The sequence below is a fragment of the Phoenix dactylifera genome, unplaced genomic scaffold (assembly GCF_009389715.1).
Source record: "Phoenix dactylifera cultivar Barhee BC4 unplaced genomic scaffold, palm_55x_up_171113_PBpolish2nd_filt_p 000900F, whole genome shotgun sequence".
Classification (NCBI taxonomy): domain Eukaryota; kingdom Viridiplantae; phylum Streptophyta; class Magnoliopsida; order Arecales; family Arecaceae; genus Phoenix; species Phoenix dactylifera.
Window position 1 is genome coordinate 173,090 of NW_024068262.1, and position 16,262 is coordinate 189,351.

The following is a 16,262-nucleotide window of genomic DNA, read 5'->3' on the forward strand; positions in this document are numbered from 1 at the left end:
GTGGATACTACGCATACCAATATTAAACCGATACTCGGTGCTATTAAACCGATACTCGGTGCTGAAGGTGTATTTAGTGTAGGCACATTGAACTTAGCCTCATACCGGGTATATAGACATTGTTTTAACATACTATCAGTACAAGGTTAGGTTCGGTATCGAGATTGCAAACTTCATTTTAGAGTTGGAGTACTATCAAGTTCATGAATTAATCTACATTATTAAGAGCTAGGAAGACTGAGATGTTAAGATGTGTTGCGGTTCATTGTGAACAAAAAAACAGGAAACAGAATTATTTCCAGTTTTATGTCCTCTAGGTGGTCAATTGCTGGAACTGTTGCATGAACTGTTTGATGAGATAACATTGTGTTGTGGCATCATGAGTCTATGCTCGTGCATGTGTTGAATTCCTCAAAGTTTTATGCTCTTGGTTTAAAGGTAATGATGTACCAGTCTGTCCTAATTGAGTCTTTCAGGTTTTTCCCCTTGAGATTCGTCTGCTCTAAAGGAATTCTCATGTCATTCCCGCTGCGTCACCTTCATGCAAAAACCAGGTTTGACTAAGTGGAACTTGTTTGGAGTCTGGTTAATCACATTGTTGGTTGTTCTGATATCAGGGTGCTATTGAGAAGAACCTTAATTATATTAGAGTTACCCATTCTAGATAAAAAGCTTGGTGGTAAAAGGGTATCGTTGGGAGGGGTTCTCTTGCTTTTTCTTATGATTTTCCAACAAATTCTTGTGAAAAATCTTGTGGTATATCCAACATAGAGAAGATGGATCGTGTATGGTGATGATTTAACATGGAAATTAGCATCTCTTGTTCGGTGGGCTATAAGTACAACTGAGATTGCATTTTCATAATTGACCGCTCACGGTTAGGAACCACTCGGCTATTGCGGTTATGGTACTTTGGAAAGGAGAGTGCGCTGGGAAAGGCATGACCTGCTTGTTTGATAGGCGGACCGGTATGAGAATTGAGGCAATTCTCCTTGGAGTTTCACCTGTGAAAGATCCATTGCAACCCATCGCTTATCCCACACAGGATTAGATCATCCATCATGGTATAAGGTCATCCATCATGATATCTACAGGTGTACCGTTGCCATGAAGTGTAATTACCTATATCAAGAATCATTCCAGATTGAAGCTAGGCTACCGTCTTAAAATCGTTTGCTTCTAATCTTAAAAGCATGGGGAAACCTGGCCCAGGCCCTAGCTACAGAGACGCTGAAGGATTAAACGTACGTTGGAAGGTTATTAGTAGCAATTTCCAACCATTTTGCCGCCTCCGTGCGGTCAACTTAGAGACCTTAATATGAGTGCGTGAATCTGTAAAGAAGTCAAAAGACTATACCTTCGACGGTATGAATGCAGATGCCTGTAAGCTTCTACAGCCTTTCCGGTAGTACATCGGCTCCCTCAAAGTGCAAAATGAGTAACTGAATTTGGGCGTGTTTTTACCATTCCACACAGGAGGAAGAAGAAGAGAGCCTGTGAGGAATGCCATTATCTGGTAGAGAGTTGCTTTCTAATAAGCAGCAGATCTATCCAGTCATCAATCACAGAAATGAGAAGACACTCTTGAACCCAAGGAAAGACACTTCCCTCCGATCACCTGGTGGTTCAAACGAACGGTGCTGCTGGACATCTGGCCTATTATGAACTGGATCTAGTTCTATAGGGGAGGCACTCTTGCAGCCCGCCGTTTCGACACCCTCCAGCAGGTCATCGTAGGTGAGCGATCCCCCATTCGAGTCACCTGTAAATTTGCTGGAAAACTCTCTGACCGAAATGTTGCTTGAGCTTCCGGTGATTTTCTTGCAGCTTCCCTTTGTCTCGAGTGAAAAGTTAATTTCTTTAGTGAGCTTTGGAGAGGCATCGGCAGGTTCAGAATCTATCAGAATCACATTCTGCTCGAAATGGTTTGCTTGAGGAGTCCCTTTTCTTGTCAGGATCAGTGGCTGGTGCGAAGAATCCATTGCCTCTGACGTCAAAAGAGTTGGAAAATTTTTAGACTTCTTGCGAATGTGGTCGAATATCATGTCCTCGCTCTGGATTTTGTTCTCAATTTCTCCGGGTTTAGGAGCGAACAACTCTTGCACAGATAAAAACAAGTGGTGAAGTCGTGCCAAAGGAAATGGGAAAGATAAACATGATGAGAAACAATTATTATCTCAGGTTCGCCCAGACGAAATATTAGAAATCCAAAACAATATTCAATGGTCTACCGAGGCTTAGAGGGACTTGTACACATACCTTCATCAGTTTCTTCCTGTAGGAGATCAAAGCTGGGTCTGCCGTGCATTGGTACCAAATATATCAACATAACAAAAAGGAGGTTGGAAGTGATTATAAGAAAAACAGATTCCTAACAGGCCTGCATTTTCTAAACTACAGGTAAGCAACCTATCACAAATTGAGATGGAAAAACCAATTACACTGAAGACTGGACCCTGTCTGAGTTGCTTAAAAACTGAGTATCCCCGGCTGTGGCTTGAGGTCCGTTCTTGTCATCATCTTCTATGACATAAATATCTTTGGGGAGGGAATAAGAAATTGTCGTTGCTTTACTTCCATGCTCATGTGTCTTAGTAAAACTGGATTCCCTGGTAATTACAAACTTTTCATGGACATCGAGACCGACTTCAAGGTACAACCAAAGAGCAAGTCGAATGAATCAGTCTTCTATTTAAGTAGATGTCTATCATAAATATAGCATTCTATTCCAAACTTATCTTACCATATTCTTCAAAAATAAGATCAGCCTTTACAGTTACCCGCGCATTTTGAGGGCACGACACGAGAAGCGTAGCAACATAGGGGCTGCAAGCTGACTGTCTCATCAGTCACAAAAGAAAAAAAAAACCTTCGGATAAAAGATGCTTCTATTGAGAGAAAGAATGATGGTTGGGATGGAGAAAGGAAAGAGAAACTCGCCTTGGAAAATTATAAAAAATTTCAATTTCTGCTTTTATATCAGTAATCAAAACTAACATCATTTCAGTAAAACTAGACAAATTAATTTATATAACATCACCTGCAGTTATATGCATGAAGAAAAAGATTTCAGGTCCCAGTGATAATAAAACAAAGAGGTTGCTATCTAATGATCATGGAAATTGTTCAACTATATGAATTAGTGACCGTCACAGCTGACATATTACGTGCATTTTAGTTTGAAACCAAGATGATGCTCACTGTTCCTTGACTATATGCTACAATTTTGTGAAAATGTAATCCATTTGAGTAAAATGCGGTGTGTAGGACCCTATACTCAGGGGTATTGCAACAAAAAAAGAGAAAGCCTGACAGTTATGTTAGCTTGAGTATGATGGATTCATTTGGTATAATCATGTCGGTTTGCTCTTCACAGAATCAGAAAAAAAGTGAAGCTATACCAAAGACAACATGAGGCATAAAACTTCAGAATTTCTAATTTATCCAATAAAATTATATCCATGGTGTGTTTGATTCTGGTTTTCAGGGTTTATAACCTTGGAGCTTCCCCCCTTTGAGTGCTAGGCTAAGCCATGGTTGACAACAGCATGACAGAGGACTAAATGCCCACAAAATAAACTTCCAGTCACATCTGTGCTAAGCCTTCTGTTATCTTGTCCTATCTGTGGTCTTCTCCTTACCAGATTAATAGACTTGGTGCCTGGAAAAGCCAATATTTTACAACTAACATGACATTATTCTTGATTTATTGAGATTGAGCACATTAATTGTAATATTTCATATGCCCTTATGAGATGATTAATAAGTTTATGATACCAAATGTCTAGATCACAGTATGGCTATAATATTTAACTGCATGGTAAATGCAATAACTAGATTATTGCCAAAACTGTTACAACTAATTATGAGATAGATAGCTCACTTATACGGCCACCATTATGGTTATGCACATTGCATGTAGCGATGATCTTCAAATCATTAGGTGGAGACTTTAGGCATACAGATGGGAGACCATTGCATCTTGATAATTTTGCCTCGAATATGAATGGAAAAGCTGACAATTTTTATTGACATCAATTCTAAGAAAAAAGCACATCCCGGTGCACAAGGCTCTTACCATTGCAAGGTCTAGGAAGCGTCGGATGTGTGTAGCCTTACCCTTGTGTGCGGAGAGGCCCTTGTGTGCGGAGAGGCTGTTTCCATATTTCGAACACATAACACCCAAGTCAAAACAGAATAACCTTACCGGTGCACCAAGTCTCACACTCTACTGACATCATTTCTCTATGCATAAAATGCTGTTCCTAGGTGTTGAACGACCTGCATGAATGCCTTCTCTTTCTTGCATGAACCTAGCCAAGCAATGGAAGGAAAAAAGGTTAAGACTTAAGACCTTCTTCATGCACAGACCTACCATCTTTAGTGGGGTCCCTCCTTCCCAGCCTCTCCTAAAGCAACCATTTTGCCATAAAGGGATGGAACAGGCACACTTACTGCTCTTATTGGATGTGGCCTGAGAAAAATAGAAGCTAAAGGAACATAAAAGGGATTATCAAAAAACTACTAGGGGATCTGATACAGATTGAAAAGATGGAAACCAAAGCTAGCTAGCAAAGGGGTTGGGATTTGTCTTCCCCTAGTACAACAACCAGGCAATACCTTGAACTTGCAGTTCGCCCAAGACAGGCTGTCACCGACTCCAGAGAACTCCAGCAGTCAGGTGAGAAGAACATATTATGCATAAAGTTAATGTCTTTAACCAGATTTCTCTCCCTAGAGCTACCATTGAAAGACCAGAAATGGCCCCTTCAAGGTATTTTTAGGCATGCAGGCATCGAGAACTCTAACAATTTTACTTTGTTTCACTGTCTTATTTACCCTAGTTAGACAATCTATAGCTTAAATAACCAGAAAAGTGTGCCATAGCTGATAGTATCCAGAGAATGAAGGTTGGCAAATAAGTAATTGTTCATGATGCATTGTCAACAGATGCTGCGACTTGCAAGTGGGTCAAGTATAAAGAATTCGAGGCAAAGAAGTAATATAACTAATTTATACTAAATTTGCTGTAATACAAACAGTGCATTTAAAAAACTGCTTTTAGAAGCATTTTCTAATTGATTTTGGAACAGAAGCAGAAAATGGATAGAAACAATTGCTGAAGATAGCAGAAATTATACCTGGAAAATTCTTCAGCTCTGGGGTGAACAACGAGAAAAGTTGAAATCATGAGAGATTAGAACAGAGAGACAAAGTGTTACCTTACATCAACAAAAATAGAAAAATGTGTTACCTCACTCTTTCATGAAAGAGAATCATATTATCTTCTTCCGAGCCAACCATCTGTACAAACAAATCTGCCTTTAATATCTGGTCAAAGAAATATTTAGAGAAAGAAAAAATAGAAGAAAGGTCTTAGGACGCAAATGCAAGAACAGAAAGAGTTTTGTAAATTTCATTAACATAACAACTATGATGCAAGTGCAACAAGAAAGCTCAACTCCTAAAAGCATACCATATCAGCATAGTGGTGTTTGCTGGATGCAACTGTGTGTGGCACACGAGTTAATGTTATTATCAACTTTGATTTCCCTTGCCTTTTGCACTCAACCTCTTTTATCTGTATCTCAACCTTCGGAGGAAGCGATAGTAGAGATTCTTTGATATGGTTTCCAAATGGATATTTGCGACCTGTTATTATTTCTATTTTTCTGGGATCAGCTTCTATCATACTTTCAAATGAATTAATTCCTGCTGAATTTAGTGCCTAGCATCGAAAATTCATTCAAATCAAGGAACAAAAGCAATGCTGCAATGAACTAATGGAGGCAATATGATAATTAAGAAAAAGGAACCAGAAATGTAAAACCTTTGCCGTGACCATTCCAATGCCAGGGAGTTGTTTCAGCAAGTAAGGACTATCATTCCATAGTTTCTGGTGTAAACATTTAGCAAGAAGTATAGAATTTATAGCTCCCTTGTAGCTCTTTCTGTACATAAAACACTCTTTCATGCATTTGGCAATCCTACACCCATTCGAGCATATTGAGTTCATGTCCTGCATGAAATGTTGATAACTAGTGAGCAAAGACTAAAGTAGCATATAAACATCTCTTTGATTATCAGAAAAGAAACCTGGTTTAGGGACAAATCGTGAACTGAAGGATCACCCGTCAAGCAGTCATTTGCTAGTACAAATATCTTTTCCTCTCTTGTCTGCATACGCTTTTTCCTTTTTCCATTCTCGCCAATGACATGAAAGTGAAGTCGACCTTCTTTATCAGAGTTTATGTCATTCAGAAGCTTCTTTTCATTGCGTCTCAGCTGGATCCCTTTATTTTTCATAGGTTTTTATTAACATTTGTTCCTTACCGAAGAATAGTGGCATGCTTAATACTAAAATGCACATACACGAAAGCTCCTCAGAGCGGCAAATGATTTGAAGGACATCTTCCAAGTTGGAACTTCCAGGAGCTTTGACCATAAGTTTCATTGTGTCAAATTTCAAATAATATTTTGTCATCAGTCTTCCAGGTTCTGGAGAAAGAGGAGCCGGGTTTCAGAAAAAAATATTGCCATGCTATAAAACTTATTTTATGGTTGTAAAAGCCATGCACTTATGTTCTCTGTCTTTTCTTCATGGATGAGTTTAGTTGATAGAAAGAACTAAAAAAAGACATCCTAATGCATGAGGCTCCCACCACTATGGGGTCTGAGGAGGGTCACATGTATGTAGCCTTACTCCCACATGCAAAGAGATTGTTTCCATATTTCAAACCCATGACACTCAGATTATAATAGAGCAACCTTGCTTGCACCAAGGCCCACCCTCTAGTTGATAAAAGAACTAACCTAGGCAATTTGAATTTGTCATGATGGAATCACTTTTGCTATATCTTCTGCATAACTTGATTCTTGTTATGCACTTTCAGCAATACTTTTGAGCAATTGAGCATTATAGCTCACATGATATTTTAAGTATGTCTGGCCATTGCTAAAAGGTGTACAGATTCATAACACATATTTCTTAGGAGGACTTGTCATGCAGCTTCTAGTGAGATTCCCATTCAACACTCTATTCACATTAGAACTACCAAATGGAAAATATATAACCATAGAACTAAGCAGGAGCGATTCCAGCTGCAAGAAATGGAAGCAAAGAGCTAAGGGAACAATAAAAACCATGAGCATCAAGCCTTTGATGCCAACTTTATGGTCCATCACTATTATTATTGTTGTGTTGTTCTAATATATTTGTGTCCTTTTTTAAAGATTAGGAGGGGCTAATCCCTGCCTTTCTACCCTAACACACTCCACCCTTGGAGGGCCAACTTCCGCTGGAATCAAACCCCTGCACCTTGCCCAGGTGGCAAAGGATGGTATCATCATGTGGAGGAGACAAAAGACATGTTTCTCTTCTTAAAATATTGGATAAATATCAAGATATGCAAAGAAAAGGTTATACATACTTACAGGTGCAAAACAGCATGTGTATATTATCATTTTATTGGCTATATCAATAATAATTAACACTATTGTTTGGGAAGTGTAGGAATCAACTCAAAATTTATTTAGAAGTCTTGCACGGAGTATGATGAGAAATATAAGACACCTAATGGTTTTAGAAGGAAACCATCTTCATCTGTCCAAATCATTCCATATTCTGATAACTCATTGATTTTTTGAACGCATATTTCTGCCAGTCAAAAAGAAAAAACAATTAACTCTATCAAATTTAACCATATAGCAACCAAAATAAAGCTATCACTAGTCAGCAGTACCTCGTAAATGCTTTTCTAGGCGTTCATGAGGAATTCCTCTCTTAATTCCATAGTTTTCAGGATTCTGATTTTGCATTCAGAATTCAGATAACTAATTAGGCTGACATCGGTTCACCATAATTACATCAGATGACAATGATGGCATACCTTCTTTATCCGGACATACAAGTATGAACACTTCAGCCACTCAATTGCCATGCTTATATCAGAGACTGTCATCTGAACAATCTCAGCATTCAGATGCTCTATTGCGCATGAAAGCAACCTAAGGTGATGATAACACTCAAAACAAAGTAGTATGGATGATCTTTGAAATTGCACTAAAGTTATCAAGAATTCTAAGAAGTGCAAATATATTTTCTTTCTAGGTAAAGAAACTTACTGAGACTCCACCATTTCACATCCATTTAAGAGATTCTCATACAAGTGAACCTACATAGATAACAAACCATTAGACAGCCTATGTCACAGAAATTCTGATAGCAAAAAGGTCCATAATTATTTTCATATTAAAAATCTTGTGAATTAGCAGAGAGAGCCAAAATTACAAAGACTTGTATCATGTGGAAATAACTGTTTCTCTTCTTGTCATGATGACAACTGTTCCAGTATCATCAAATGGTGGACGGCCTGCCCTGCCACACATCTGCGGATACCCAGGCATAACATTTAAATTTCATAAAAAAAGTGGGGCCACTGAATAAAGTTGGTGCAACTTAAACAGTCTACATATATGATGATAACTGTCAAACATGTTTAGATAATAAACATAAATGTATTTCAAAAATAAAACCACCTTAAGATCAAACAACCTTCAATGGATCCGGTGGTATATGTATTTAAACAAATATACAGAAAAAATATCGTGTACATGTGCATGCATAAGTATCCAATATGAAGCCATGTTATTAGAGGTAGTCATAAGTTATGTAATTGAAAGTCAGAAAACAGATGGTCTTACATATAATGGTTAAAAAGAACTTGTCAAACAAGGTTGTAATCTTCACAAGTAAACATGCTACAATTATTACTATACAGACCTAAGTATCATGTTGTGAAGATTTTTTTAAAAATAAATGCAGCTTTAGTGCCAGTGGTAGCATTTTTAGAGTAAAATAAGAGAAATCAAGACAAATATAGTATTAATGTATCATCAAGAAGAGTCAGAGATGAGTAGTACATGGGGGGATGGACGCAAAGATAGCCAACCTGCAATACCATAGACCTTTCATATTCCAAGTAGAGGCCCTTTTCTTTGTTGCTGTGAAATTACAGGAGACATCAACTATTATGATTTATAAAATTTAGAAGGAGACATTAAAAAATTACAATTTATATGGATTTGCATGAAAAGTTGAACAGCAACCTTAAACATGCATCGAACTTACAAATATTGTGTTGATTTGATTACTACTGTGTGTGCAGGTAAGTTGACCCCTTGTGCAAGAGTGTTTGTAGTACAAAGAATTTGGAGATCACCCTTCAGAAAAAGACCCTCGATCAGGTTTCGATCCTTCAAGCAAAGCCCACCATTATGATAACCAACTGGAAGATAAACACATGGCCAATTGAGTAACAATAATATCTGGCATTCTAAGAATATGAAAAAGCATTTTAAGTTAGATGCTGGCCAGCACAAGACGAATGAAAGGAGCTTAGATGATAAGGAAGAATTATGAAAGGAGTTTCTAATGGGCAAGATTAGACTGTTTAGCAGGACAGTTTAATTCATACCACCATAAAGAATGCATGATTGCATATTTTTATCACTGCAAGATAACGAAGCATCCTTTAGTCTTTCTTGTTGTTGTTTGGATTTTATAAATGGATTTGAGCAACCGAGGTTCATTGCAGTCTGAGAGAGGCACTGTGCAGCTTCTTGTGCTCCTTTTCTGGTAGAACAAAAGACTAGCGCAGATTTTCCTTTGAATGTTGCATGAGGATATCTGTAGCCAGTGATTGAATGTTGGATATGAAGAAAAACTTTCAGACAAAAAAAAAGGACAGGCTATCTAAAGTCAGAAGTGTTATGTCCTTACCAAAAACAAAATTTTGAAGGCGCTGCATGATATATAACATGATAAACAGAAGAAGAATCATCAGCAGGAGGGGAACCAACTACTCATCTAAGAGTAACTTCTCTATGGGAGGATAAGTGAATGTTGTTCTCTTGCATAAGTCATGGGAAATGAGAGAAAAGTGCAAGTAAATAGTAAAAGCTACCTTTTCAAACAAAAAGTCATTTCTTGCTGGAGCATAACCTGCAAAAGATGTGAGAAATATTAAAAAGGGCAACCTCATGCGTATAATGCTGATTAATAGTATTATGAAGAAACAATACAAGGTGTGCTTAGCTCCATAACAAATAATTAAATGAATATAATTGAAAACCTAGTTAAATGAATATCATTGGAACTAACATGTTATCAATGGTACGCGATAAAAAGCCCATCTAATAGCCGACAGACCGTATAAGAATATTATTGTTTTTGAAATAACAAAGAGAAAAATAATTATGAAATTGTCAGATTTAATGCAGCAAAGGTAGAGGCTCGGACGGTCAAAGAAACTCCATGACAAGTTAGCTTATCAGATAAAAGGCAAATTATAATTACAACAGCTAAATAATCTCTCAAACATATAAATCCTAAGCCATGAAATTGTGCATGGAATGCTAACCAAATGCAACTCTAGAATTTCATTTGTTACATTGGTCATACTGTCATACATCTTTGCTCTGAGATGGTTTCCCCTCCATAATCTACATCAAAATATGCTGCCCCATGCCAAAAAAAAGTCAAGACCATGCTGAATTAAAGTTGACTTGTTCATAGTTTCACATATGGCATCATGACATATGTTATTGCTTTATAAAAATAAATTCAATTTTAAAAGCATACTGCATTGGAAAAAATCACCATATATACTGCATATCATATGCACTGTATTTGACTTGAGGCCCAGAAAGAGGAATCTGGAAATTATTATTTAAGGTATTAGACATTTATTTTTTTCAGTGACCTAAGTTAGGCTAAGATTACAATCTTAGATAAAGCATGTTATGCATCAGTTGTATTTAGCATTCCTCGGGTGGGGGTAGAAGAAGAAGAAGGATACCATAAACCTTGGTCATCAACTTTACTGGCCTCATCTCTTCTCCAAATCTGTAGTGCATATATTAGAAGGAATTAGACAGCTATCAGGACAACTTAATAGCCTCAGCTAGATTCACTATGGAATACCTTTTGATCCTTCAGGCGGAACAAACAGCCACTCCGCTGGAGGATTGGAAATGTCAACAATGAAAGAGAAAAATATGATACTTCTCTTACTAAATCTAGGTTAAGTGCAAATAATAGTGTAAAAATCAGTTTCAGAAAAATACACCATACCTAGGTCCTGTATATTTGGAATTGTGGCTGAAACTGCAAGGAAGCGAACATTCGACAAAGGACTAGAGCTCATCTCTGAGATGCGAGAAAGCATTTTTATCCTGCTAATCACTGCTTTCTAAGGTAGCTCCACGAGGGTCATTAAGCAGGTGAACTTCATCGATAAGTACGAGTGCAATATCACTAAAGAAACTTAAGCCACCACCCCTTATGCCATGACGGGTGACAGCATCAAATTTCTGTAATAACAGCCAGTTAACAAAAGGAAGGCAGCAACTGAATATGAAATTAATTACCTTATAATATTAGGAAAAAGATCAAAGGCAATTTTCTCCATTCACCTCAGGAGTGGTAAGAATGATATCTGCCTCTTGTATATTTTTTATCTCATAAAATTCTCTGTCCCCAGTCATCTCCAAGCAATTAATTCCCCATGAACCAAGCTTCATATTCCAATCACGGAGCTTTTCTTGCACTAAAGCCTTCGACGGAGCTATATAGATCTTTTTGCATTTGTCATAAAGAAACAAAGATTATCCAACAGATATCTAATATTTGTCAATAAAGGGAAAAAAGACTTGCAGTATATACAGTTCATTTTGAATAATGACTTAGAATATCATCATATCATATCTATTTGTGTGCAGGTATGCATGTCTATACTCATCAATCCCGCTCCACAAGGATTGACACAGTTCAGTCCCTTCAGCATCTCCACCATGTCTGGAGTCTGGACATATTATAGATGATTTGGAACAAGGAATTGAATGGAAATGGTTTGATCTCGAGTTAGGCATCAACAGGCAGGTAATTAGTCACAGCACCCACTATATGATGTAATCAAAATTCAGATAGCTATTATTGAAATATAGGAGAATCATCAAATCAATTTTAGCCTTTAAGACTTAGATATACTTGGTTGAAACCGATAGTAAGGTCAAAGTAATGTTTTCTATCAAAATTAAAGGACTCAAGTTTAATGACTTGCTTTGTTCCTTTTGGAGATTGCCTCGCCGAAAACAGAAAGAAACACATGCTTGGCTAGGTTAGGAGCATACTGTTTTAAGGCTTCCTTTTATGTGATTAACCTTCCCTCCTGTGAAAGGAACCTTGAGAGAAGTCTCAAATGCACAGCTCGAAGAGCACCGTTTTACCACTTCCAGTTGGTGCTGAACATGACCCATGTTTATATCTGAGAGGAAACAACCGGAATAGCATTCGCTTTGCAAGGAATTAAAATACCTGCATACAGATAAATCATCATTACATCTAAAAGCATCTTGTCAAATTTTGAGAGCATAAGTGAAGTTCATGAAGACAGCATCCATCTTGCACTCATCAAGGCACTGTATTATTGCAATAACACAGTGGTTTTAGGCTTTGTCAAGTAGATGAATTGATGGAAAATCAATATCAGATCATGATTTTAGAGATATTCCCAAATGTATATTTTTTAGGAATTTGTTATTGTGCCAAGATTACACAGGCAGGAAATCCTTGAAAAAAAAATCTCTGGAATGTCTATCACCGAGGAATTTTATGGACTGGATTCATAATTCATTTAATAATTTGAAAGGTCTAGGTTTGTGTAATTAAGTTCAGAAACACAGAATCAATTCTGTTATCGATCATACCTTCTATGCAGAGGGAATTGGGCCATCTCTTTGGGTACGAGGGAAAATATAATCCGTATACAAAGCAATACAAAATATAGCCAGTTTTAGAAAAGCTTCAGTGTAACCAGGCGGACTTCTAATATAACCAAACAACACAGTTGCAATTATGCTAATTAAATTTGTCCCTCTATTGTGCCATAAAAACTTACAGAATGAATCAATAAAATGCAATGTTCTTGGGAAAAAAAAGGAAATGTTAATACTGATATTAGTTTATAATTGAGCCATGTACCACCTGAAACTAAAAGTGGAACGAAAGGGTGCAGGCAAACCAGCTACAGATCTCAGTGAGTATGGATCTGTGAGTGATCCCATTTCTTCAAACTTTTGCCGATGATCAGTTGGAATGCTTCACTTACCTAGTTAACAAAAAAAAAGTGCAAATTTGTATTATGAGATTAAGATTGCATGACTAGATCAAGAAAGAAAGATCCAATATATATTAGGAAACGAGACAGAACTGTAACCAGAAACTCTTAATTATTTGATCATAGCAGTGCATAGAGCGAACTATGGCAACAGGGAGGACGATCCAAGAAAAATTGTGGAGCTGGTTTATTTTATTGAAACGTTGTCTGAAATACACTGCTGTGCAACTCCCCCACTTCATTCATTAAATCAAACAAATCTCAAGAACTGTGACACGTGCAAAATTCATATGCACTAAAAACCCTTATCATAATGATCCCTCGAAAATCCTATTCATCCAGTATTTCTTGATAATTTTTCTTCCAATAGAAACTTCAGCAGATGTGCAGACCAAACCATCCTCTTTTTCTCTTTCTAACATTGCATCCAAACTAATAAAAACTTTTCTAAAAATTACAAGAAACCAAAGAAGGAGAGATTTGAACCCGAAAACCAGCATCCAGAGGCTTCACGGATCTCTCTGCCTAACAAACTCCTCAATCTACAAAAGGACAGAAATTCTAAGGTTCTTGGATTGAAAATATCCGTAAATACACGGAGCAGACTTCTGAAACTTTTTCAAGAATCTTGGTGATTCATTCGCGAAATCAAAGATACCTCACGAACCACAAAAATTTCAAAGATAATGGGCGTAATCATAGCCATCGCAAAATTTATACAGAAACAGTCCTCTCTTTATTATTCGAATTGCTTCAAAACTTGTGGCCGGGGGATCAAGATTCTAAATACTTGAACCTCGCGAGCCAACACTTGGAGTTGTCACAGCTTCCTACCTAATTAGAATGTTCAGATCTAGAAAAATTTGAAAACTTCCAGAGTTATTGGACGGAAACATTGGAGAAAATCGAGAAAATCTACCGTGAATTTCAAATATCTTCGCTTAAATTTCAAAAAAAAAAAAAACAAGAGAGAAGAGAATGGAAGGGGGAGGAGATTGGGGGAAGAGGAGAACAGATGGAGTCTTTAGAACTCTTACTTGGTAGAAGAAATGAGACGAGACGAGGCGAGACGAAAGCTTCCGATCGGAGGGCAGGGAGTATTTATAGGGGAAGGGGCGAGCGTCATTGGGCGGGAGGATCTGGTGCTCCTGAGGATCTGGTGCTCCGCTGGAACGGGAGCGTTGGGTGGACGCGAGGCACGCGTTGCGTGGCGAACTTAACTCGAACGTTGCTGCGTCCGGACGAGCGGATGGCTCGTATCAAATGATCATCGGAACTATCGAGCATGGCTTTTGCGTTGGATGGCAGCAACTTAAAGTCCCACCGAAGTCACCCATAATGTACGAGGCAAATGCGAAGAATCTACGAGGACCAGCGAGATCACACGTCTCCTTGCCCCGTCGTTTGCTTTGGGAAACAAAAAAAAAAAAAGAACTACAGTTAGAGCAGCTGTCTTATCGAGTATTTGGGTGGGTGTAATTTATGGCTTTTCATATTTGATTCTAGTGACCTGTGTGTCTACATTATACCTTGTTGGTGTAAATAGCAGAGTGCAGAATGTTGTGATCACTTACAACTATCATGCATCACATCAAGTGGGATATGATCAAGGCTGGCCCGAGCGTTAGGCGACCGCCTCGGTCGCCTAAAGCCTCGGGCCAACGATCAAGGAAGCAAAGGCTCCGGGCCAATAACTAAAAGAAAGCAAAGGCCCCATATAAAACGGGATGGCTACGAGTCTTCCCCTTGTGGAAGGGATGTGGAGAGAGTTTCCTGGCCTGCAGAGGGGCACTCGTATCTTTCATCCCTTCTCTTTTTTGGTTTTGGTCTTGGTTTTCCTTCCCTTACCATTACTCCTGATCCAGCTGGGCCATCAAGAAGAAAGTCTAGAAAGATAGGGGGATTGGAGATGGACTTCTTGGAGGGTGGAGATTCTTTTAATTTTCTCCTCTCGGTTTCTTCTCCCCTCTTGGTTGGTAGATGAGAGAGAAAAGGAGGGAAGTTGGAGATTGAATGGCTGCTGTCCATGATGTTGCAGTTGCTGCTTGGGTACTCGCTCGAAGGGGAGATGGTGGGATGGGACTTTTATTAATTAGATGGAGTGAATTTTCCGTAATGCCCGTACTTTCTCTTATGGAGATGTTTTTTTCTGGACAAATTCTTTCCTTTACCTTGACCTTAGACCATGAAGTGCCGTAGGATAACCTTTTCCTATTCTGCTCTTGCTTGACAGGGTAAACAGTACTGCCAAGCATTATCTCAGTTATTTAATTAATTTTATGGGCCTTTCTTTAGCGTAATTACTTTTTCCTACCATTCATGTATTTTTGTTGAAATAATATACTTAATAACTATCTATTTTCATATTTTTTTAAAATATTTTATATTTATTAAAAAAAATTATTATTAAAAAAAACCTCATTCACTAAATCCGCCTAAGACCTCCAAATGTATTGGGCCGCCCCTGGATATAATTAATGCCATTTGTAACTCAAGCACCATGAAACGGTAAATACTTCTTTTTCGAAACAACTTAGAATTTGTTTAGCATAGTTCTAACAAAAATTTTATCTACTTGGCAAGTTAGATACTTCAAATATTATCCAATTAAAAAAATAAATAAAACCATCTTGACTTTCTTTAAAACTGACAATGGGTCTTTTTTTTAACCCTTATCATCGCTACAGTGCCACCATCCCTATCAGTGATAGACTATTACCGTCGTCACCATCATCTCTACCCATTGTCGCCATTCTATGACTACCAAATAGAAGCTAAGTTACAATTTTAAGGAAATTGGAAAGTAAAAACTATTCTCATTTTTTAAAAATGGACTTTAATTGGCTTGAGGTGTCTAAGAAAACAAAAAAAATGAGAGCTAGAGGTGCTCGCGGATCGTATTTCTAGCTTCTTAATTATATTTTTTGCTCTAAATAGAATTTAATAAAGTATGAAGTAGCAACTCCCCTACCTCCCCCTTACTTTTTTTTCTTAGAAGTGAGCAAAACATGTCTTTTGCATACGTAGCACTTTAGTTAAGAATGATTTATGGACCGACCAAAAAGTGTGATATTAATCATTACA

At 37.7% G+C, this 16,262-nt stretch overlaps 1 protein-coding gene across 1 annotated transcript; it reads right to left on the reverse strand.

Annotated features, from left to right (window-relative positions):
* Nucleotides 1-588: 588 nt before the first annotated feature.
* On the reverse strand, nt 589-13,520 carry LOC103703796 (ATP-dependent DNA helicase MER3 homolog). Its single transcript, XM_039120871.1, is given in 32 exon segments — nt 589-2,098; nt 2,260-2,297; nt 2,442-2,646; nt 2,744-2,826; nt 5,142-5,159; nt 5,255-5,304; nt 5,477-5,728; nt 5,831-6,019; nt 6,097-6,293; nt 6,373-6,498; nt 7,574-7,657; nt 7,743-7,806; nt 7,890-8,007; nt 8,125-8,174; nt 8,317-8,388; nt 8,952-9,003; nt 9,131-9,287; nt 9,477-9,668; nt 9,671-9,688; nt 9,782-9,803; nt 9,966-10,003; nt 10,860-10,908; nt 10,986-11,020; nt 11,135-11,249; nt 11,251-11,373; nt 11,476-11,637; nt 12,193-12,221; nt 12,224-12,262; nt 12,265-12,313; nt 12,316-12,376; nt 13,046-13,169; nt 13,272-13,520. Coding segments are annotated over 31 exon segments (3,303 nt in total). The 5' UTR covers nt 13,126-13,169; nt 13,272-13,520; the 3' UTR covers nt 589-1,562.
* Nucleotides 13,521-16,262: the final 2,742 nt, after the last annotated feature.